We start from the raw sequence: 24,814 nt of genomic DNA, 5'->3' as shown, positions 1-24,814 counted from the left end.
TGAACGGACTGGACGTTCAGAAGTCCAAGTCCATCTACGGTCACCCCACCGAAGAGACTGTTGTACTATGACTCAAAACCAGGAACAACAATGATGTACTGGGGGCTTTCCCTGGGTCTAAGCACTCATGTACTCCTTCTCTGGTGTGCACAGGCCCTGCCCTTCACTGCCTCTGCTGTTCCCAGCCTTCACCTGACAACCACAGCCGCTGAGCTAACCTCAGGAATGGCCATGTTGTCCCCAGGAGATGGTTTTGGGTTTTTTTTTTCCAGAATTTTTTTTTTTCTTTTCATCAGAATGAGAACTCTTCCCAGTCTCCTAGCAGGTTTCCCTAGTTCATTTTACAGATGAACTCTCTAAAGTTCAGGAAAGCAAACCATACAGCTTGAAGAAAGAAGGAAGAACTGAGATGTTAACCTAGACTTATTTTTATCAGAAAATGGGATTTTAAACCACCACCAATCACACACATGTTACTGCAAATGCTCCACTATCCTGGGTCAATGGTGGTTTTTTTTATTGTTTGTTTTGTAGCTATGGGATATGTATACTGTGACTCTGGCCATTGGAGCCCCCCTTTCCCTGATCAATCACATCTGTGGCTTGGCCAAGAGGATTGGCAACAGCTGACTATATCATATCTCAATTCAGAAATATTTTTAAAAACCTTCAACCTTAGTTTTTTGTTCTTTTTTTCCTCAGAGATAACAATATTGTTTATTTCACATAACTGTTGTGACCATTAAATGGGGCAATAGATACAGAATATCCATATATATATATATATATATATGCATATACTCATTCAACTATCCATCCCCCCATACATATATACATATGTACAATCAATCATCCATCTATCCAACCGTCCATTTATCCATACACCCATAAATCTAACTATCTAACCATACAGCCAAGCATCTGTCCATATAGCCATTTAACCATCCACTCATCCAGCCATCAAACCATACATTCAGCCATTCAACCATCCATCCATCCATCCATTCATCCAACCATATGTCCATCAATCATCCATTTATCCATGCATCCATTTATTGAACTACCTAACCACTGAACTGTTCATATAGCCAATCACTCAATTATGAATCTATCCAACTATCCACTCAGCCATCCAATCATCCATCCATTCATTCATCCATCAACTCAACCATCCATCCTTCCTTCCATCCAACTGTCCATTTAGCCACCAAACCATCATTCAATCATCCACACATCCATTCAACCATATTTCCATTCATTCAACCATCCATCCATCAAACATCCATTTATCCATATACCCATTTATTTATTTATCTAACCATCCACATATAGCCATTCACTCAACTATCCATCTATCCACTTAACCATTCATCCATCCATCATTCTTTCATCCATCATTTTTCCATCCATCTTTCTATACGTTTAGCTATCCATTCATCCAAACATCCATCTATACATACACCCATTCATTCAACCATCCATCCATCCAACCACCCATCTATCTATGCCAGCAACTGTATGTTGGATACCAGCACTTGGTAAGCACTGCAAAGAATCTGAAGAGAAAGGACATATGAACATCTTCTGAAGTATAGACAGAGATGCTATTGAGTGGTGCTCTTACTACATTACCTTTAGGAGGACTCTGTGAGGCCTTATCTTCACCTTTAGCCAGTGCTAATGGAAAGGTTATAGTGTGCAAAGCCAAATGTTGCCCCCTTCCAGAGCCAATTCCTCTAGCCAAGGGCTCAACCAAGTCTTACAACCATGAATTAAAGTATATTTAGCTCTTTAACTATGCCCCTGTAACCTCCAATCCAGTAAAATTAGCTCCATTTACAAAAGAGGAAGTAGGTTCAGAGAGGGAAGTGACTCTTCCAAGGTCATACTGATTGTATGAGGAATGGGTCGCAGGCCCTTTGATTTTTAAGTTCTGCTGTTTCCAAGGTATCACCTTCTCCTGCTTAGTTCTGAGTTAAAGCAAAGAATCTCTAGACAAGTCAGAAGTGACAGTTCCTGACAAGTTACTGGTCATCTAGCCTCAGCTAAGAATGATATCAAGAGCCTGATGATACAGTTCAGTGGGTAAAGTACTTGCTGACAAGGCTAGTGACCTAAGTTCGATTCCTGGGACCCACATGATGGAGGGAGAGGACCGAGGGTTTGTGTGATGGCCTCCATGAGCACATTATGATGCAAGCATGTACACACACAAATAATAAGCAGATAAATAAATAGATGTCTATATTTTTAAAAAAGAGTAATGTCAAGTAATATTTACTGAGTCCTTGCAGTCTCTGTGATGTCATGAACTTTATGTCCTGCCACCGTGTGACCCTATGGATCTACAGCTCCAACTTTGTCTCTATGTCAAAGAAAATAATGGAGGCACAGAAACATCCAGTGACTCAGATATTGTCCCTAGACTAGAAACAGAGCCAAGATGCCCAGCATTCCAGCGGCCAAGCTCTGTATACGCGTGTGCACGTGTAATTCAGCTCTATAAAATACACTGAGTTATTATTTTTTTTAATCTAGAAGGTGCAAACATTCTCTTGAGTCTCTCTCCTCAGAAACAAAACCATCATGTCTCTTCGTGTCCTCCCATGGAATTTTCTATGCAAATACAAACCTGTGTGTACATATATGGGACTGCATCCGTTTTGTTATCAGAAATACCTGCAGGTTTTTGCTGCAACTGGGACTTGCTATTTGCATTTTTCTTCAATAATGGGGTAACATTCCATTATAAGTTCACATATTGCCCATTTGCTGGTCACCTGAAGCCTCTGCTGTCAGTGGGCAGCACTTTCTCCCAGCTTCACACACCCAGTGGAAGACCACATTCAACTATCTTGGCCTCTGCAGCATTATGAATTCAACCTAATCTCCAGGGAGGATGCAGAAACCAACAGATTATCACCCGGAGTTCATCCACCAAGGTCCCACCCCAGCTGGCTACATGGCCAGGCTCAGCACGACTTTCAGGGGGTTTCAAACACCACTGGAATATCTGTCCAGGGACCCATGCTTTCTCTAGAATTATGGAAAATTTCCCTGGATGCAGGCTCTCAGAAAAGCCTTCTTCAAAAAGAACCAAACCCTGGCCGCAGGCTCCCGTGATCCCTCCTAGCACTTCCCACACAGCCATGTCCTTGTCAGAGACCTTAGTGAGTAAGGCTCAGCCTCTTCTGAGATTCCAGTCACTCTAAAATAAGCCTTGGAGGGTCTTGGAGCCCATCAGAAACATAGGGTTGTCCTGTGGTCTCCATAGCTTGACCATGTCCTACCCTGTCCATCCATCCCCCAGTCCCAGATGTTGGCCTTACTTACCATAAGGACTCGCCACTGGAGCCCCGAGGGGCGCGTTCACACTGACCATGACCAAGTCTACCCAGCTGGACACTGGGGGGCATGGAGGAGCTCGGGCCCACACACAGCGGCAGAGTGGCCGCCGGGAGCCAGTCCACCAGGAAGGCAGTGAGCACAGCCAGCTGCCACCGCCTGGTTATCTTATTGATTCTTCTAATCACCCAAGGTGGGTGGATATGTTAAAGAGTAACCAGTCACTTAGGGAACCTGTGGCTGGGGATTGTCGCTTTTGCTATGGCAACAGCAACCTGGCTAGACCTGAGGTCCACTCAAGCCCCAGTCCTGGACTCTGAGGTTAGGAGAACCTGAAGCCAGATGTTGGAAATGTCAGCCCTACAACTCGGGAGAAGGGGTTGAGCAGGGCCTGGGGAGTTGAGAGTCCTCGATGGGTGGAGTTTTATGGCTCTGGACTATGGGTGCGGTGAGTGCATGAAAAAGTGTGGAAGTAGAGGGAGGGGTAGAGGAGGAGAGGAGGGTGGAGAATTAAGTTTATTGCATATCAGACTGGATGTTGGGAGTTGAGCAGAGGCATTGCTAGGATTAATTAAACTTGGAGATAAAGGAGTTTGAGGGGGCTGGAGAGATAACTCAGTTCAGATCCCGAGGACCTTGGGTTTGATTCCCAGCACCCATATGGCAGTTCACGACCATCTGTAACTCCAGTTCCAGGAAACCCAATGTCTGGCCTCTATAGACACCAGCACGTATGTGGTATACAGGCATACATGCAGGCAAAACACCTATATACATAAACTAAATCTAAAAGCAAATAAACAAAGGACAGGGAGGCGTAGGGAGAAGTTGCTTGCCTGGAGTCTCACACTGGGTGCAGAGAAGATTTGGGGTCACAGGTCAGCTAAGTACCTACTATGTGTGATGTTCCCGGTTAAACTCCAGTGACATAGAAATGAGCCATGCAGATGTCACCTTCTCTACATGGAACTTATGGAGTAATGGAAGAGTTGAATCTTAATCACATCATAGTCAAAGGTGGGTGCTATTTGGGATGGACCAACTGTTGGTTAAGTGGCGGCGCTGCTCCTCATGGTTGGCCACCGTGGGGAGGAGAGTGCTGGAGGAGAGTCCTGAGCCATAGTTACCTTTTTAGAGCTTTATTGGGAGCCGAGGGGAGGGGGGAGGGAGAGAGGGAGAGAGAGAGGGAGAGAGAGAGAGTGTGGAAAGAGAAGAAGGAGGTCCAGACAGAAGGAAGGAGCGGAAAGGAAAGAGAGGGACCACAGAGGGCCCACCCGCTTTTTAGGCTGGGATATCATCGTTGCAGGCTGATGACGTAATTAAGGACAGAATCCTTTCACCAACTGGGGGTACAGCTTCTTCTGGCCTCCCTCTCTATTCCACAGGCAACCTGATGTTGAAGCCTGAAGTCTGATCTGAGACCCTTCTCTCCCATATGACCATCTACCACCTGGTTGGAGCTCCTAGCCTGTTTTGGGATCCTCTGGTCTAGACCACCTCATGTTAAAATACTGCTCAAATGACGAATTTGAAACTCAAAGGAGTGAGCAACCCCAGCTCCGCCATTTTCTTGGTGATTCTCTTGCTGAGTTCTTCTGTTTCCTTAGAGGAATTTCTCCATGGTAGGTGGCCCCACCTCCAAACCCAGCTAGTTGATGAACTTTCTCATCCTCTCCTTCCAGGGCACTTTTCTAGACACTTCCGGGATGCCCAGTTGTCACTGATGGGCACCGGATGTCCCAGTTCTCAGCCTCCTGAGCTCTCCCCCTGGACAGGCACCTTCCTGCCTTTGTTTTATTTCTCATCCGGGTTAAGTCTCCAAGGCTGTTACTTCAGCCTCTCTGCTTCTCTCACAGTCCCTTCCCTGTGGAAACTTGAAGCCAGGAAGGACTTGAGTATTTTGCTTCTTCCTGTCTACACTCAGCCAACCATTCATGCTGGAACGAAACAAAACCCCCTGAGAAGGTCAGATGGCACCAGTACAGCTGCCAACTTCCGGACATCCGCTTGCTCTGCCCCAAATCCTCCCCTGGGTCTCCCTTGTCTCCTATTCACTACTTTTCTTTCCTTGAACTTTTCCCACTCTCCTCATCAACAGAATGAGACTAGGCCTTCCTTGGGGAAAGCAGAAGCCAGTGTCAGCCCTCCAGAACCGCATTAGAGACCTTCCAGACCTCCCATTGCCTTCCATCCTGGGCACCTGTGTCCAAAGCCCTTAAATCTCATCTTGGATGCTCACTCGCTTCCCTTTCCAGTGTTAGCATTTGGGTTCGGATCAACCCCATTTTTTACCTCTATACTGAAACAGCTGTTTGCTCTTTCCCAGCATTCAGTGTGGCCCTCAATGAATCAGGTCCATCAGTGCAACTCCTGTTTTCTCCAGTGAAGACCTGATGGTGTCATTCTGGTGATGAGATCTTGGGATTTTTTTTCTCCTTGAGACAGGGTCTCTCTACGTAGTCTTAGCAGGCCTGGGATTTGCTATGTAGACCAGGCTGGCCTTGAACTTGCAGAGATCTGCCTGCATCTGTTTCCCGAGTGCTGAGATTAAAGAAAAGCATGTGCCACAATATGGCCCTAGGGATGGGATCTTAGTGTGCCTCCTCACTACTCTCTGATGGAGTTCTAAAACTGCTTTTCATGGTTTGTCCCCTGCCTGCTTCCCTAACATGGGTCGTCACACACACACACACACACACACACACACACACACACACACGCACACACGTGCACACACATGCACACACGCATGCACGCCCATGCGTGCATGCACGCACACATGCACAGTGTTCTTTCAAGCCTTGGCAGTGCCAGGCACCCTCTCTAACTCACAGCCCTCTCCTTTCTGGGACTCAACCATCCCTTCATAAAAAGAGAACGAGAGAGGAGGCTGGAGAGGTGGACGAGGGCACTTGTTGCTTTTGCAGCAGGATACCCGGGTTTGGTTCCAGCACATGACAGCTCGTAACTGTCTATAACTATAGTTCTGGGGACCTGGCACTCTTTTTTGGACTGTGTAGGCACCAGGCTCACAAGTTATACACATATCTACATAACTCGTGTGCAGCCAAAACACTCATACACATAAAATAAAAATAAATTAATTAAAACAAAAAACTCCCTTTGACACGGATAATGGGGGAGTGTATTCACATGTGTGATGGCATATATAGGAAATCTTGAAACTTCTCTGTAGCCAAGGATGACCCTGACCTGATTCTCCCATCTACATCTCCTGAGTGCCAGCATTACAGGTATGGGGTTTCCTGCATTTTAGGCAAGCTCTTTCCTAGCTGAGCTATACCTCCAGCTCAAGGAAGGACATTTTAATAGAGCCATCCCTAAGTAGAAAGGCTTTTATCTGGAATAATAAACTTGCAGTTGTATCCCTGGCCTTCCTTCATTCACTTCTACCATTGGAACTACTCACACTTTCTCTTCTGCTGAGTGGAGTAATAACATATATCTATCTATCTATCTATCTATATCTATATCTATCTATCTATCTATCTATCTATCTATATATATATATATATATATATATATACACACACACACACATACACACACACACACACACACACACACACACACACACATGTTGTGGTATGTCCATCCTCTTCGGCTTCCAGCAGAGCCCCGCTACCCTCAACCACTTCTCAGCCAAACCAATTTTCTTCTCTTGTTTTTTGACTCCCTGGAAGCTAAAGGGGATCCAATAAGAGCCACAGCTAGAGATCAAAAGACTGTATTGGTAGTGGAAAGGGACAAGAGTGATATGCACCAGTCAAGACCTGCGTGGACAGGATCAGAGAGAGACTCAGTTGTTCCAGGATTCCACAGAGGCTCTGGGTGAAGGGGGTAGGTTTTCTGTCCAGTCTGAACTCTTTCTTTGAATGAAAACTTCTCTAGCTCACAGGGAGTGGGCCCCAGTATGAGGGCAAGGTCTGAAGGAAGAAATTTTACTATCTCTAGAGACAAAAGGACTTTTGTGTTTTATGATCTATGGGTGAGATGGGGTGGGGAGAGGGGAAATGGTTTATTGGAATGAAAATGACATTGTAAGGAAGAAAAAAGGAGAGAACCAGTCTGTAGAGGCTAAGATGAAAAAATGCACTGTGCAGTGATGGGCAGAGGGAAGAGAGAGCAGGGCAGATGGAGTGCAGTGATGGGCAGAGGGAAGAGAGAGGGGACAGATGGAGTGCAGTGATGGGCAGAGGGAAGAGAGAGGGGACAGAAGGAATAAAGTGATGGGCAGAGGGAAGAGAGAGAAGACAGATGGAGTGCAGTGATGAGCAGAGGGAAGAGAGATCAGGACAGATGGAGTGCAGTGATGGGCAGAGGGAAGAGAGAGCGGGGCAGATGGAGTGCAGTGATGGGCAAAGGGAAGAGAGAGAGAGGACAGATGGAGTGCAGTGATGGGCAGAGGGAAGAGAGAGAGGACAGAAGGAGTGCAGTGATGGGCAGAGGGAAGAGAGAGGGGACAGATGGAGTGCAGTGATGGGCAGAGGGAAGAGAGAGCAGGGCAGATGGAGTGCAGTGATGGGCAGAGGGAAGAGAGAGAGGACAGATGGAGTGCAGTGATGGGCAGAGGGAAGACAGAGGGGACAGATGGAGTGCAGTGATGGGCAGAGGGAAGAGAGAGCGGGCAGATGGAGTACAGTGATGGGCAGAGGGAAGAGAGAGGGGACAGATGGAGTGCAGTGATGGGCAGAGGGAAGAGAGATCAGGACAGATGGAGTGCAGTGATGGGCAGAGGGAAGAGAGATCAGGGCAGATGAAGTGCAGTGATGAGCAGAGGGAAGAGAGAGTGGAGCAGATGGAGTGCAGTGATGGGCAGAGGGAAGAGAGAGGGGACAGAAGGAATGCAGTGATGGGCAGAGGGAAGAGAGAGGAGACAGATGGAGTGCAGGGATGGGCAGAGGGAAGAGAGAAGGGACAGATGGAGTGCAGTGATGGGCAGAGGGAAGAGAGAGGGGACAGATGGAGTGCAGTGATGGGCAGAGGGAAGACAGAGGGGACAGATGGAGTGCAGTGATGGGCAGAGGGAAGACAGAGGGGACAGATGGAGTGCAGTGATGGGCAGAGGGAAGACAGAGGGGACAGATGGAGTGCAGTGATGGGCAGAGGGAAGACAGAGGGGACAGATGGAGTGCAGTGATGGGCAGAGGGAAGAGAGAACAGGGCAGATAGAATGCAATGATGAGCAGAGGAAAGAGAGTGGAGCGGATGGAGTGCAGTGATGGGCAGAGGGAAGAGAGAGGGGACAGAAGGAATGCAGTGATGGGCAGAGGGGAGAGAGAGGAGACAGATGGAGTGCAGTGATGAGCAGAGGGAAGAGAGATCAGGGCAGATGGAGTGCAGTGATGAGCAGAGGGAAGAGAGAGGGGACAGATGGAGTGCAGTGATGGGAAGAGGGAAGAGAGAGCGGGGCAGATGGAGTGCAGTGATGGGCAGAGGGAAGAGAGAGGGGACAGATGGAGTGCAGTGATGAGCAGAGGGAAGAGAGAGGGGACAGATGGAGTGCAGTGATGGGCAGAGGGAAGACAGAGGGGACAGATGGAGTGCAGTGATGGGCAGAGGGAAGACAGAGGGGACAGATGGAGTGCAGTGATGAGCAGAGGGAAGAGAGAGCGGGGCAGATGGAGTGCAGTGATGGGCAGAGGGAAGAGAGAGGGGACAGATAGAGTGCAGTGATGGGCAGAGGGAAGAGAGAGGGGACAGAAGGAATGCAGTGATGGGCAGAGGGAAGACAGAGGGGACAGATGGAGTGCAGTGATGGGCAGAGGGAAGACAGAGGGGACAGATGGAGTGCAGTGATGGGCAGAGGGAAGACAGAGGGGACAGATGGAGTGCAGTGATGGGCAGAGGGAAGACAGAGGGGACAGATGGAGTTCAGTGATGGGCAGAGAGAAGAGAGAGCGGGGACAGATGGAGTGCAGTGATGGGCAGAGGGAAGAGAGAGCAGGGCAGCCAGTGTGCTGCAGAGAAAAATGTCAGAGGCACAAAGGACTCCTTGGCCGACTTGTGGTTGTGTTGTTTCATTGGTGAAGTTTCAGAAAGGTTGAAGAATTATGAATTCAAACCTCAGTGGCTCATCTATGAGACAAGGCTGGAAGCTGTGGTTGTTCTAGAAAATGTACCCAGGGTAGGATATGATATGCACCAACAAACAAAAGCATTGTTAGGACTTGAAATTTGCCCAACCTAGGAGGAAAGGCCAGTCCCGGAAGGCTGGCTGGGAAGGCTGGAATTAGAGGGCTGGAGGCAAGTCTTAGGTCAAATCTGTTTGTTGTTGTTGTCCTAGGTTTGTTACCGTCCACCTTGCTGTGTAGCTGAGGGTGACCCTCAGCTTCTCATCTCTTGACTCCAGTCCCTGAACTCTGGGATCACAGGTGCGCACCACCATGCTGGGATTGTGTAGTGCTGGGACAAGCACTCTAACACCAAGCTACAGCCCAGGTTGAGACTATTTGACAAATGCCTGTCACTAGGTGGACAGTCTTGGGCTAGAAGCCTCAGAGTCACAAAACGAAGCTTCCTGTTCTGTTCCCAGCAGCCCTCACTCCAGAGAATCAGGCAAATGAAAAATGCAGGTCTTGCTGGGCACAGTGGTGCATGCCTTTAATCCCAGCACTCTTGAGGCAAAGGCAGGCACATCTCTGAGTTCAAGGCCAGCCTGGTCTATACAGTGAGTTTCAGAATAGCCAAGTCTACACAAAGAAACCATATATTGAAAACCAAAACCAAAACCAAAATCAAACAAAACAAAAAAAAGTGAAAAAAGAAAGGAAGAAAGAAAGAAAAAAATACTTGTCTCCCTAGATATCATAGAGAAGAAAGAGGAGAGAAGAAAGATGTTACTAAGGAAGGGAGAGGAGGCACCTTTGACATGTATCGGACATTTAAGAAAAGGAATTTATAAAGAACTGTAGGGTTGCCCATCCCCTGTTTCCCTCTCAACTTTGGGGAGGAATCTTCCCAGGGTCAGGCCTAGCCAGGGGCACCAACACATTGGACCAGTTCAGATCCATGGAAGCCTGTTGGATTTGAGCCCAGAGAAACACATGTTGCTGTTGCAGTTGCCTTGGTAACTGGAGGGACAGGCAGAACACGGCTTCCCGGTCTTGTAGGGTGCCTCCCCAATCCAATTGCCCCTACAAGAGAATAGGCCCAAGGGAAACAGGATTAGGATACAGGAGAGTTTAGATGAAACATCCTTCACAGATTTACATATTTCTGTCCTGGGGTCCACTGCCTATGTGACCTTGAGCTTGGCACCTCTGTAAGCCCTGGTTTCTTCCTCTGTAAACCCAGCAGATTTCTCCTCCATAGGGATGCAGAGAACAGCAAAAAATGCAGCCTGTGCACATATGCACACATCATTGTGCTGGGAAAATAGTGACATCTGACAAGGTTTGGTTTTCTCTCCTTCCCTAGCCTCCCTGGAGGGGGCAGATTTGGGTTCTGGTCTTGAGTTCTCATCCTAATGACATCCGAGCCACTTCATTTCTTGGAAACTGATATTATTCTTTGGATAAAATAAATGAAACTGTGTCCATGAAAATTATGTGAAAGGACCTTTGGGGAAAAAAAACCCTTGTGCTATATGTATGCTGTGCAAATGAGAGCTTGAGTAATTAGCTGGTGGGGATTACTAGGCATAAGTGGCCTGCTCATAGAGTCTCATTATGGCCACTACCCTCCATGTCTTCAAGACTTCACCCTTAATCTAGATATACTGCTATAGAATTACCCTCTCAAAAGACCACTACCTGCTGGGTAGTGGTGGTTCATGCCTTTAATCCCAGCACTCGCAGAGGCAGGCAGATCTCTGTGAGTTCGAGGCCAGCCTGGGCTACAGAGTGAGTTCCAGGAAAGGCGCAAAGCTACACAGAGAAACCCTGTCTTAAAAAACAAACAAAACAAAACAAAACAAAACAAAAAAACCACTACCTTTTGTGGAAGGGAATAGGGAGTTATTGCCTAACGGTTATAGGGATTTCTCTGGGCTGATAAAAGGGGAAAGGGAAAAGTTTAGAAGGGATGGGCAAATGGCTCAGTTGGTAGAGAGCTTGCCTTGCATGTACAAAGCCTTAGGTTCAGTTCCCAGTACCACGCAGAACGGGTGTGGAGGTGCCTGTTTATAATTCCAGCACTTGGAGGTGGGGGCAGGAGGATTAGTTCAAGGTCAACATTAGCTAATTAATGAGTTGAAAGCCAGCCTGGGCCACATGAGACCTTGTCTCAAAAGAAAAACAGCCAGCAAGACGACTCAATGCTCAAGGCACTTGCTGCCAAGCCAGATGACCTGAGCTCAATCCCTAGATTGATAGAAGAAGAGAATCAACTCCACGAAATTTTCCTCCGACCTCCACATGTGCACTGTGGTGTGTGGACACCACCCCTACGAACAAATAAATCACTGTAAGATAAATAAATAAATGGCAATGATTGCACAGTATTAGGATAATAATTGTCACTGAATTCTTCACTTAGGAAAGACTCAATGGTATCTTTTATGTTCTTCCTCCTCTGAAAACCTAGTCACCTCCAGCTCTTGCTCTAGGCTACCCCAGTATCTTATCTCTGGCCCTTCTGTCAGTTCTCGTCAACTCCTAAGGCTCCTTTTTTACACTTTGAGTGAATACTCCTTATAGCCAGAAATGGAATCTCCTCCCTTCCCCCACCCCCACTCCCAAAAGTAATTGGGTTGGTTTTATGTGTTGCTTGTTTTGTTCTTGCTTTTGAGACAGGGTGTTTTGTAGCCCAGACTGGACCTCACTATGCAGCCTAGGTGACCCATTGACTCTTCTGCTTCCTACTTCACTGTGTTCAGATTGCCCCATGCACCAGCACGTCTGCCAAGTACTCAGGAAAGTATGGACTTCTGATTTCATAGCAGGTTTCATTAACTTCTTCATTCGTCCACTGAGCTCTTCAGAATGTCCACGGATAGCAGGTTTAGTGCCAGATACTATAAACTGTACTTTTTAAAGGTCTTCTTGGGAGCCAGGCATAGGTGAACACGCCTATAACCCCAACAATCAGAAGGTCAAGGCAAGGGGGCCCGGAAGTTCAGTCATCTTCATTGAGGCTTTGAGGCCAGCCTGGGCTACAAGAGAGCCCGCCTTTTTTTTTTTTTTTTTTTTTTTAAGAAGAATAAAAAAAGACACTAGGATAAGGAAGGGTGGAGGTGAGGGCCTGGGTGATAGAATCAAAGAAGTTCTTTGTGTTTTGTTTGTTTAACCACTTGAAAGTAAGTTCTACTTTCAAAAAAGAAGATAATGGCTAAATTGGGTTGTTACCTCCTATTCCCAGCTCTGGGGAAACTGAGGCAGAGTGTAATCACTGCAGGTTTGAGGCCACTCTTGGCTAAGCAGTGAGTTCCTGATCAGTCTAGGTTACAGAGTGAGACCTGTCCAAAAAAAAAAAGTTTTCTTTTTTTCGTTTTGAGCTGAAAATCTGTAATGTTCGTAAGTCTGCATACTGATATTGGATGAGAACTTTTCTTGCCATTTCCCTGTGTTTCCAAGAGATTTGTGTAAAGATGGCTCCTGATCTGCCTATTGTGGTGGTGGGTGAGTCTGGGAGAGAGAGCCGTGCGCTTGCTCTGTCCGTCTTTGCTCGCCATCCAATCCGCCCTCCTACAGGGGCAGGTGTTCTTAGTTGTCTGTTTCTCGGGGTGAGCTCAGAGGACTAGCACTGCACCCATATGCTCAGTGATGCCTGGCATTGGTGTGAAAGGCTAGCTTCATGGTGAAATATTAGCACAGCCACTTGGTGGGCAGATGGGTCAATTCAGGCCACGATCCACCCCCCACCCCCGTCTTTCACCCTCCTCCTCTCTCCTCGGGTACAGAAGAAGGATTATTGGCTAAGGCTGTGGCTCAATGGTACAATACTTGCCTAGCTTGTGCAAGACCCTGTCCTGGTGTCACAAAACAAACAAACAAGCAAGCAAAAAAAAAAAAAACCAATAAACTGCCAAAACAGTATGGCATGGAATAGGAGGAATCCCGTGCAGTACTTACTTAATGGCATAGTTGCAGACCAGGTACACAGCCTGCTGCCAGGTGCTGCCCCACACATTGATGCTGCTACAGGTGTGAAGAGCGCAGCCCAGCCGACTGGAGGATGCCCACACCATCTGCGGAAGCACAGAGACAGGTAGGCCGAGGTTTGGAGGAGCCCAAGAGCCCTGAGCAGCATGGTTACTGGACCCCATTCAGGCTGAGTACAGTATGTGAAGTCTTGGGGCCTGGCGGCTAGAGGACAGGAGAAGAGGCCATGTCTGCCTTATCCTAAGGGGTTGGGGAATGGCTTGAGACATTTATTCTGTAATAGAGTGTTTCTCAAAAATAACATTTTACTGACACCGACAGTAAGGAATATGTTTCATATTGTTACATGGTGAAATATGTGCACAGGGCACCAAAGTGTGATGAAGGAATCAGGGGTGTTGCCTGTAGTAGAATGCAGGCATGCCTAGCAGTTCTAAGGCCCTGGGTGTACTCAGCATGCCAAAGAGCGTTATGTATTTATCTGTATCATGTGTGATATGTCACTATTTTCTATACCCTTTCATTCATGTTCTCTGTGTAGCTTTGTGCCTTTCCTGGAACTCACTTGGTAGTCCAGGCTGGCCTTGAACTCACAGAGATCCGCCTGGCTCTGCCTCCCGAGTGCTGGGATTAAAGGCGTGCGCCACCACCGCCCGGCTTTATTCATGTTTTCTTAAGATTTTCCTTTTAGTGACAACCTTTGAAAGTCATTGTAGTGTTGGAGGTTAAACACAAACTTTTGAATCACACACGCTTGAATCAGTATTTCATCATCACCTGCTGTGAGATTTTGACTGAGTCTCTGTGCCTCTCTGTGCCTCTGATGGAGGTAATAATGTCCCATGATTTCGTTGAGGTTTTTTTGTTTGTTTTTTGTTTGTTTGTTTGTTTTGTTTTGTTTTGAGACAGAGCCTCATTATGCATCCCTGGGTGGCCTGGAACTTGATATATAGACCAGGCTGACCTTGAACTCATAGAGATCTGCCTGCCTCCACCGTCCAAGTGTTAGGCCTAAAGGCATGAATCACCTTTTTTTTTAAGATAGTTGGAATGGCTGGGTGTAGCTCAGTGGTAGAACAAAGCAGAGAGTAGGAATTTTGGGAAACCGAAAATACCCAAAACATTCAAAACAAAACAACGGAAGGGTATGATGCCTGTAATCTCAGAAGGTGAGGCAGGAGGATTTCTGTGAGTTCCAAGCCTGTGAGAGCCTGTATTTCAATGCAATACATCTCAATTCATTGTCTGCACCTCTTTCCAGGAATGTATGCCTTACATAAAGGAAAGCTCACACTGGGAGTGGTGGGCATGCCTGTAGTCCCAGCACTCAGGAGGCTGAGACAGGAGGATGGAGAGTGAGAGACCAGCCTGGGACATACAATGGCCCTGTCTACAAAAGAGAAACAAAAGGAAGCCCCCGGGGCCTGCTTTAATTCTCACTCTGCCATCCCCGTTATTCTCTGAGGTGCCAGGGTGTGCTGAGCAGCACTCTTGGCTGACAGAGGGTACCTGGGTGTAGTGGGAGCAGACAGGACCGCTGCAGAGCCAGGGGCAGTGTGGGATACAATCCTTTGGAGCTGGGAATGAGTAGTGCCGCTTTTCCTCAGACCAAGACTTCATGAGATCTACCACAGACCGGTACCTGGGGAGGCCAAGAACATGGAGGAAGGTGAAGAGAGGGTGGGAAAGTCACTCTGTCCCCAATTTGTCTGGTGAATCACTTCATTTCTTCATCACATTCCCCATCTGTAAAATGATGAATCCCCTGGAACTGGAGTTACAGACAGGTGTGAGCTGCTGTGTGGGTGCTGGGAATTGAACCCAGGTCCTCTGAAAGAGCAGCTAGTGCTCTTACCCACTGAGCCAACTCTCCAGCCCCTGAGCTGCACTTTTTTGAAGGGAATTATCTGTTGGCTTTCCTTTCCCAGACTGCTCATTGGTGTTTTATCTTAGTCTTCATCACGATGTTTAACACTCAGACATTGAGTCAGAAGAGCAGTGGTGTGTGTGTGTGTGTGTGTGTGTGTGTGTGTGTGTGTGTGTGTGTGACCTGGGAGTACTCACACTGGCAGTGTGCAACAGTGTCTGTGTTCTTCAACACCCTTTCTCGGTGAGCTTCGGAAGGGCTGGCTGTCAGGCAATGGACAGTGAGATGGGAAGAATTTCGTGGTAGGAGAGAGGGTGTGTGAGCTTTGGGAAGGACCTGGTCACCAAAATCAGCTCTGCCAGGCTCTGAGAGATCATTCATGATTCCCAAGGCTTGGCACTGGTTCTAACCAGCCGGTGACATGCAAAGGTGCAGAAAGGCCCAATGGTCCCAGGAACTCGGTCATCAGACCAACCTTGATCCCTGCTGAGGTCATGGCAAACTCGGCATGGAGAGAGTCATGCTTTCCTAATGACCTTGGTTGGTTGAATAAAAATGTGACATATGACCATCTCTTAAATGTTTATATGTATGTGTGCACATGTGTGCACATAATATGTTCATGTGGGGCATGTGTATACATGTGGAGGCTGGAAGTCAACCCCAGGTATCATTTCTTAGATGCTATTTACCTTGTTTTTGAGACAGTGTCTCTCACTGGCCTAAAATTCAAAGATTAGGCTGATCTGTCAGTGATCCCCAGGGATCCTCCTACCTCCATTTTCCCAGTGCTGGGATTACAGGTGTGTACCCTTGTGCTCGGCTTTTTATGTAGGTTCTGGGGTTTGAACACAGGTCCTTGTGCTTGCCAAGTGAACACTTTACCAGCTTCTCCTCAGCTCTTGTTACTGGTTTATGAAACCCACAAGTCTAACAATAGCTAATCTGGGTCAATAGAGACCCCAGGTTTTGGAATATAGTCAAAACTTCCTCAGGCCGCACATACCAAAACTCAGGCGCCCACATTCTGACTCTGAAGCTGGAATAGTGACAAGAGCCAGGCTGGTGGTTCAGTTTCAGTGTCATTCCTGGGCCCCAGGTACTTATCTCCTACCCTCCGCCCTTGCTCCACTCCCCACGGCCCTCATCACCTCACTATGCATGCAAGTCTTCAAATCCGTCCTCCCTCTCGGAAGTAGCATGGACTCTCTCTCATTTGTCTTCCCTGTATGGCCTGCATCTCCTAACTAGAGTGAGTTTCTCAGTGTGCAGAGCTTATCCACCCATTCATCACAAGAACCAATAGCACCTGGGCCAGAATAAGGACTTGGTGTACATTGTCGAATGACTAAATGAAGAAGGGGCAGAGATTCACTTACCGGCCAGAATGGATGGAGAGGTTCTGGCCCACGTATTTCATCAGCTGTGAGGGTCCGTGGGCCCAGATGCACTGGCTGGCCCAGGCTTCCGCAGACCTGGCCAGCTGCTCATCCCAAACCTGATGAAAGAAAGACCGTGAACTTGCCCCAGGGTAAATAACCACTATGACCATGGTGAGGTGCACATATGCCTGTTTTCACTGTGCTTTCTCAGTCTCCTGAGATCAACACACCCACACAGAGATCAGAAAACAGAGGCTCAAAGGCTTTGACTCCGAGGTTAAGCACAAATCCACAGCTGAGTCAGGGTCTGTGCTCGTGTCTCTGGCCCTCAGTCCCGTGGACTTTCTCCCCCACTAGACCTCAAACTTAAAGCCCCCAGCTCTGTTTAGAGTCCCAGGGCATCTGTAATAGTTATCAGCAGTCCCTCCATGTGACTGAGCCCAGAGTGAGGAAGAATCATTGATTTTAAGTTCACAGTATTTTCATTTAAAAATCGAATTCACGACTTCTTTTAAAAATGTAAAAACATACAAAAAATTAAGATTAAAAATAATAAAAGATTGAAAAATAAAAAGGAAGTGAGCACCTTTAATCCTGGCATTCAGGAGGCAGAGACAGGTGGATCTCTATAAATTCAAGGCCAGTCTGGCCTACAGAGCAAGTACCAGGCCAGCCAAGGCTACATAACAGACAGATACTGTTACAAATAAATAAATAAATAAATAAATAAATAAATAAATAAATAAATAAATAAATAAATAAATAAATAAAATCAAAAGAAGGCAAAGTGGAGCATTCTATATCTCTCATCACTCCTGAATTGTCACTTAAGCCACCCTGTACCCTTCCCCAACAGTCTCCAAGGGGAATATTCCCTGTAACCCAGATATATAGATACACAAATGGCTGTGAATACTCTCTTCTGTACCCAATTCTTCATTTGACAAGATAGGTGTGGCCCCAGTGACTATTCCACATCAGTGCCTAGTAAACCCCCTCCTTATCCTTCTTCATAGTTATATAAGTTTCCTGTGTGGGGTGAGGGGATATCTCTTAAAAAAAAAATACAGGGCTGGAGAGCACTTACTGCTCTTACAGGAGACCTGGGTTTGGTTCCCAGCACCCACATGGCAGCTCACAACTGCCTATAATTTCAGTTCTAGAGCATCTGACAACCTCTTCTGTTTAAGGGAAGCCTGGACTACATGAGGCTGAGACAGGATAGCAAGATAGGGAAAATTATGGGGACGTGGGAAGAGAGACAAGCCCCATCCCCTCAAAGCCTCCTAGCAGCTGCCTCCTAGCAGCTGAGACTTGAGGATCGGAACACAGCTAATAACATTTTCCATTGCTGACAAGACTTTGTCTCAAAACCAAGCCAAGGGTAGGAGAGAGATGGCTACCAGTTTGAGCATTGGCAGTTCTTCCAGGGGACCCAGGTTCAGTTCCCAGCACCCACATGGAGGTTCCAGGGGATCCAATGCCTCCTTCTGGCCTCCCTGGGCACCAGGCACACACATGTTGCATGGGCATCCATGCAGGCCAAACACCCACGCACGCACGTAAAAATAAATAAATAAAATTGTAACAAACAAAGCCGCCAAAGCCAGTTTCCTTCCAACTCTGACTCCCAGGAATCCTTTGTGTTGGTTTTTGTTCACTCAGCAAATATTGAACAATATTCCTTGGCACCAAGGACTCAGTCTAGCAAGGAAGTGAGCCGTCAAACAAGCATGACTCATGACAACCCCAGGGCATGTGGGAATGTGGAAAGTGACCCAGACCTTCTTGGGGCTTGGAAGAAAAGGGTTCAATGGTGAGGGTTGCTTGGTCTCACCCTGTTCTGTGGGCACAAGCTGCCAAGCAAACAAGAAAGGGAGATGCTAAGAAGCCTAGCCCCCACCCGCGCCCCATTGCTGCCTCCCGCTTTTTCAGGGAAAGCAGAGCAAAGAGGGAAGGCAGGAACAAGGTAAAGGCACTGAGACCCTCCCCAGCATTCCGGGAGAGAGTAGCTGGCTGGCTTCCTGTGTTCTATACCGCGCTCAGTAAGTAAACACCTGTTGAGGCTAGTGCCACCCATACCGCTGGTGCTCAATTAATGTGTCATTTGTTTGGAAACCAGAGACCTTCTGGGTGGCAGTTTCAGTGTTAATAAATGAGTGAGTGAGTCAGCAAACACATACATGACAGCCCCCCACCCCACCCACCCCACCCACCCCAGTTCTTATTCTGGCCCCTTCACAATTACCTCCTGACATGTGATATTGGGCTCTGTATCTTGTTGGTGGCCTTTAATTTTTCTAACCCCCCCAGCCCCCACAAAAGTAGACTTCTTGAGGGAGTAAGCCTTGTGCTCCACAGTACCCAGAAAAGGCTTAGCGCTCTGTCCGGCTCCAAGCAGGAAGTGGCTCATAGGGAACGCTGAAAGGAGGTCACATTTCCACTTGTTAGGCTGGAGGAGGTCTATCAGCTATCTCTTTTCCTAAAGATGCCTCTGTGGGCGGGCAGCCTGTCTCTCCAGGCTTTGGGGACAATGGTCCCAGGGAGGAGTTGTGATAGGGGGATATTCCTCCTCCACACTGACGGTTTTGGCTTCTGGGAGACTGAGCTAAGAGACGCGAGGACGGACTCTTTGAAGAAGACATCCCAACCAGCACTGAGATTCAGCTCCTGGCATTCCTCAGCTCAAGATACCCTGGTGCCTACCTGTCCTCCACTGGGGCTGGGAATGAATGGTCTGGGTGTGTCAAACAACCCTCCCTGCTGAGAGACAATAGCATAGAAAGCGCCATCTCCCACCCCCTGCAGGTCCCCAGTGTGGAGGCAAAATTCTTGGACAGCAGATTGTGTTAGAGAAAACTCCCACTTTAGCAGACCAGGCTTGCAATCCAGGCTAGGGGACCTTAGGCAAGCCTGTCCTCTGACTCAATCCCTTCATTTGGAAAACAGATAAAATACTGTCTTGAAGGAAGAGGGTTATGTGAAGGACCTGGCAGGGTGTTCTACAGCTAGTATTCTTTTTTTCCCCACCCCCACCCACCTCCATTCACTGAGAATTTATGCCATGGCCTTACTTTCTACATCTGTAAAATGGATTACTCATTTTCACTGTTTGCTTGGGCTAGGCAGGCAGATGGTTCAGCTCTTCAAAGCCAGCCAGCCGCTCCAAGACACAGTGAGCAATCTGGTATTGGCTGGAAGGTGCACCAGGAAGGCTTGGGACTCACCATATACTCCATGTTGGCAGCAGGTGGGTGTACGCTGGCCCGGATGTGGTTGTGATAATCCAGTAAGGCACTCATGTCCCGGGCAGAGATATGGCGCTTCCGGCGGAACCGGGGCACCCCCAAGCCAGACAGGGACTGCACAGCTATGTTCTTGGGTCGGCCCAGGACCAGTGTGGTGTTGGGCATCCTTAAGGCCCCCACTGTGTGGCTTGTCCAGAGGAGAAGGCCTGCCAGGCCCAGGATGCTAGCCAGAAGAGGCATAGTTGTCTGGGATCGTGTACCTGGTACAGAGAGGAGCTGCTGCCTAGAAGAGGTGGGTGTGAGAATGTCAAACCCTGAGAGCTCTCCTTGGGCACTGCCAGTCCAGAGAATGCTCCCTGGCAGAGATCCTCTGACCCAGCTCTGGTCCAGATACTCAATACTTCCGCCTTCCTCCGCACTGGACTCAGTTGGTTAGATGATGAGAAGAAATGCCCAGACAGTGGCTAATCCAGACTGGGCTCTGGAGCGGGAAGGTGCTACCACTTCAAAGCCAGGGCTCTGTCACATTTGCCCGGGAGACAGACGGCCATCTCCTCTGGCCAAACACCCTCTTTCCAACCCCATAATGTTGGGCTCAGCCGATGCCCACAGAAGCAGAACAGACCCTTTTCTCAGTGCAGCAGCCTCAGGATGGACGGGGTGACATGGGAAGAGCAGATGCCGGAGGGTGACAGAGGCAGAAAGGACATTGGAGGTCAGAGAAAGAGACAAGCGAAACCAGAGGAAGGAGACCAAGAAAGGGACTGTAAAGGAAACGGGAGGGAGGGAAGAAAGGAGAGCTGGAATAATGGAATGAAGGAAAGAACACGGAGAAGTAGAGGCAAAGGGAAATAGAACAGGAGAGGAAAGAGGAGAGAAGACAAGAGAGGGCGGGAGAGGCCAGCGGACCAGGCATCAGGTTCACTGGGGCACATACCCAGAACAGGCAGCCCCAGGAGGTGGCCAAGAAGGCAGGGTCTTCTGCACATATCCTGGTAGCGCAGCGATTTTAACAGTCCCCGCCGGGGAGCGATGGCATCTGACGTCCCAGCCAGCAGCCCCCTCCTTGTCCAGCCAGCACATTCAGAGAGGGAGGCTCCGCCTGCCTCTTCTGTGGGCTTTGCTCTCCAGCCCTCTCTTAGTCCCTTTGCCATCTGGAGTGTGCAGGGGCTGTGGCAAAGGGGTAGGAGTCCTGGGAGGACATGCCCATGCACCCAGGGAGATCCCAGACCCAGTGGAGGCCTCTACTTGCCAGACCCTAGCAGAATAAGGCAGCAGGAGAGAGTTCCAACTTCTCCCTAGGAAGCCCTCCAGCCTCAGAGTGGGCAGATAAGGTGTGAGCCAGGTACGTGCATCTGCTGTGTGCTGCACCTTGGCATGAGAGCTTTATACACACAAGCACGGCCAACATTCAGAGGCAGGTGCCACGACCCCTCCCTGTCCCACTCTGTAAAGGAAGACTCTGAGCCCCACAGAGGTGAAGGTAGAAGGTCACAGTCAACAGAGCCTGGGTTCAAATCCAAATCTGCTCACTCCCCAGGGCCCTGTTAGTACGAGCAACTGATGTTCTGCTCTGTATCCAAACAAAATACAGATGCATGGGGTGAGCCCTGGAGAAGGCTTGTGCCACTCAAACAGCGTGGTGTGTGTGTTCAGCAAGGGGGTTCAAACCCCTTTCTTCCATTCACTGCAAAGCGTCCATGAACAACTGGTTGCTGAACTGTTTTGTCCTCACTGGTATAAATGAGAGCAATAAAGGCACCTGCCTCATCAAACTGTTGTGAGAGCAAATGAGTCAATGTTTGGGAAGTTACAACAGCAGCTGCCACACAGCGTGTTTTCTGTGGGTGTGTGCATTCGTGTTCATGCACACCCATGGGCTCCTATTTGACTGTGTACACTTGGGTGTTAGGTGTGTGCCAGTCCAGTTACCTGCACATAGGCATGCGGGCTTCTGTGTCACGTACTTCCAGGTGCATGCATGAACACATATATACATGCATGGGTGTGATTAGATCTCAACTGGTCTCTGAGTTGCTGAAATTGTGGGTTTGGCATTCATTTTTCTCCTCTTTGGTTGCTTCTGTTCTGCACAAATAACAGGCATTCCTTTAATACTCGGAAAGTCACACTTACAGGAAATGTGTAAAAGAAACAAGGATGAAAACCCCCAAGATGGGGCTGCAGAGTTGGGTCAGTGATTAAGAGCACTTGCTGCAAAGGACCTGGGTTCGATTCCCAGCATCCACACGGAGGCTCACCACCTCCTAGGACATCAGGCATGCATGTGGTACACAGATGTGCATGCAGGCAAAACACATATACATGGCAAGGCTGAGTACCTGCCCAGCTGGTGGCGCAGGGCTGAGGATGGGCTGGGACACTCGGGCCAGGGCTTCCTCCAGACACTTGAAACCCTGGCTCCAGGCACAGACTGCTCCTCCACAGCCCAGACAACACACTCGCCAAAACACACTCCTGCTGCAGCAGTGTCCCTGGCCACAGCATCCCCAGCTTGGCCAAATGACCACTGGGCAACTAAAGGAGGGCTGTGGCAGACTGAGCTCCCTGACCTCAGCAGGACCTTCCCATCCCATAAGGTAAGAAAACCAGACACAAACAGTACTAGCTCTTGGGGACTGAGGACTGTCAAGTCCAAACCCCTCTGGCTGCCCGACCCAGACCACTCCCAGGTGCTCTGCCCAAGCCTCCCTTCAGAGCTTAGCGTCAGTGGTCCCGGTTCACAGGGCATCTCTGAGGCAGAGATGTGTCTGTTGCACATTGGAGACACTCTCGGCTCCCTTGTGGGCAAGGCTGGCCCCTTTCCATGAGGCAGGTTTCTCAGCAGATGAAATAGCCAGGGTGGGGTAGGTAATAAGCAGGGGTGGCCCAAATTAGGAACTCTTGGTTAATGTCTCTCATTGGATTCTACTCCCGCTGGGTTCAGCTGCTGTCTGCTGCCTGCCTTCTCTGGACTTGACCGAGGAAGGGACGTTCTCCCAGAGAGTGGCGCTGAGGCTGTATAGATTGGTGGGTCACAGGGCAGGCTGAGTCCAGACAGCCTGGGTTGCTGGGCCACCCCCAAGGATTATTGTCTGAGTGGCCACCAGCAAACTACTCAATCATTCTGTGCCTCAGTTTCACCATCTATAAAGTGGAACCATAGGACTGAAGAGAGGGCTTAATGGTTAAGGGTGTGTGCACTGCTCTTCTAGAGGACCTGAGTTTGGTTCTCAGCATTCATGTTGGATGCCTCACAACTCCTGAAACTCTGCTGGCCTCTGTGGGCACCTTCACTTACACACACACACACACACACACACACACACACACACACACGAGGGGGGGTGTTAAAATAATAAAAATATGGGACTGAGGCCAGGCATGGTGGCACACACCTTTAATTCTAACACCCAGGAGGCAGAAGCAGGCTGTAAATTCAAGGCAAGCCTGGTCTACATAGTGAATTCCAGGCCAACTAGGACTACATAGTGATAGTCTCTTGAAAGCAAAACAAAAGAAAAACTTCATTTATCACAGCACACCTGTGATGGTCAGAGGACAATCTGTGGTAGTCAGCTCTCTCTCTCTTTCTACCATGTGGGTTCCAGAGATCAAACTCAGGTTGTCAGGCTTGGCCGCAAGCTCCTTTATCCACTGAGCCATCTTGCTGGCCCCTGTTAGTATCTCTTTAAGATACTCAGTGAAATGCCTGTCATAGCACAAGCTGCCGACACTTACAATAACAGCTAATAATAGCATCAGCAGGCAAAATATGTGGACACATGGGAGGTGACAGGTTCTAAATGCTGTACACACCAAGTCGTGTTAAGTCTCATCCCACCTTCACGATATCAGCACCCCTGTTCTCCAGCTGGCAAGGCGGAAGTTCAGAGAGGCTAAGCACTTTGCCCAAGTTCACACAGTCAGCCCCAGGGGAAGCGGGGTTCTAGGCTAGGTCTCTCCCACTCCTGCGCACGAGGTCATATCTGAAATGAGAGCATGCACCAGGAGACTGCAGCTGCACGGAGGAGCCCCAGCAGTGGGCAGGCCCTCAGAGATCATCTGGCCCTTTGTCAGTTGAGAAGAGAGGTTCAGAAAGGTTAAACAGCTTGTCCAAGGACAACACACAGCAGCTGGCAGACTCAGGACTGCGACCCCGGTCTGTCACTCCAAATCCACGCAGGAGGAGAGCAGCCATTAGGAACAGAAAAGCATTGGGGTGTTTTGTTTATTTGTTTGTTTGTTTTGGAACAGGGTTTTGCTATCTAGCCCAGACTGGCCTCGAAATTGTAGCAATCCTCCTGCTTCAGCCTCCCTACAGTTTTTTTTTTTAAATTTTCATTTGCAAAAAAAAATATTTAAAAATGTTTATGTGTATGAGTAGTTTGCTCACATGTATGCAAGCGTATCATATGTGTGACTGGTGCCTTCAGAGGTGAAAGAAGGGAGTAGGATCTCCAGGAACTAGGGTTACAGATGGTTATGAGCTTCCATGTGAGTGCTGGGCCTTTTTCAGGAGCTGCAAATGCTCTTAACTGCTGGCCCATCTCCCCAGCCCCCACAGCTTTATTTTTTTATTCTGTGACAACTTCATACACACATACTATGTATCTGGTCATTTTACCCCATTACCCTCACTCACCCGCTCCCACTCCCATTGAACCCCTTCTTTCAACATGCCTCCCTCCTATTTATCTATTTTACGTGTGTGGGTAATTTTGTCTTCGGGCATGTGTGCTCCATGTGGACCAGAAGAGGTTAGGAAAGTGCTTGGGATTGGAGTTATAGATGGTTGTGAGCCGCCATGTGGGTGTAGGGAATTGAACCCAGTTACTCTGTGTGCTGGCTAGTTTTATGTCAACTTGACATAAGCTAGAATCATCGGAGAGGAGGGAACTTCAGTTG

General features: G+C 48.4%; 1 protein-coding gene across 1 annotated transcript; it reads right to left on the bottom strand.

Moving 5' to 3' along the window:
- Window positions 1-10,369: 10,369 nt before the first annotated feature.
- On the bottom strand, window positions 10,370-20,146 carry R3hdml (R3H domain containing like). The gene is made up of 5 exons (XM_059259731.1): window positions 19,886-20,146; window positions 16,656-16,774; window positions 14,919-15,051; window positions 13,380-13,495; window positions 10,370-10,502 (listed from the first exon to the last, which is right to left on the bottom strand). Exons 1-5 carry the CDS (start codon window positions 20,144-20,146, stop codon window positions 10,370-10,372), a joined length of 762 nt encoding a protein of 253 aa, XP_059115714.1.
- Between the last annotated feature and the right edge of the window lie 4,668 nt (window positions 20,147-24,814).

This window comes from Peromyscus eremicus, chromosome 4, assembly GCF_949786415.1.
Source record: "Peromyscus eremicus chromosome 4, PerEre_H2_v1, whole genome shotgun sequence".
Taxonomy (NCBI): domain Eukaryota; kingdom Metazoa; phylum Chordata; class Mammalia; order Rodentia; family Cricetidae; genus Peromyscus; species Peromyscus eremicus.
This window is presented reverse-complemented; position numbering and strand designations above follow the sequence as displayed.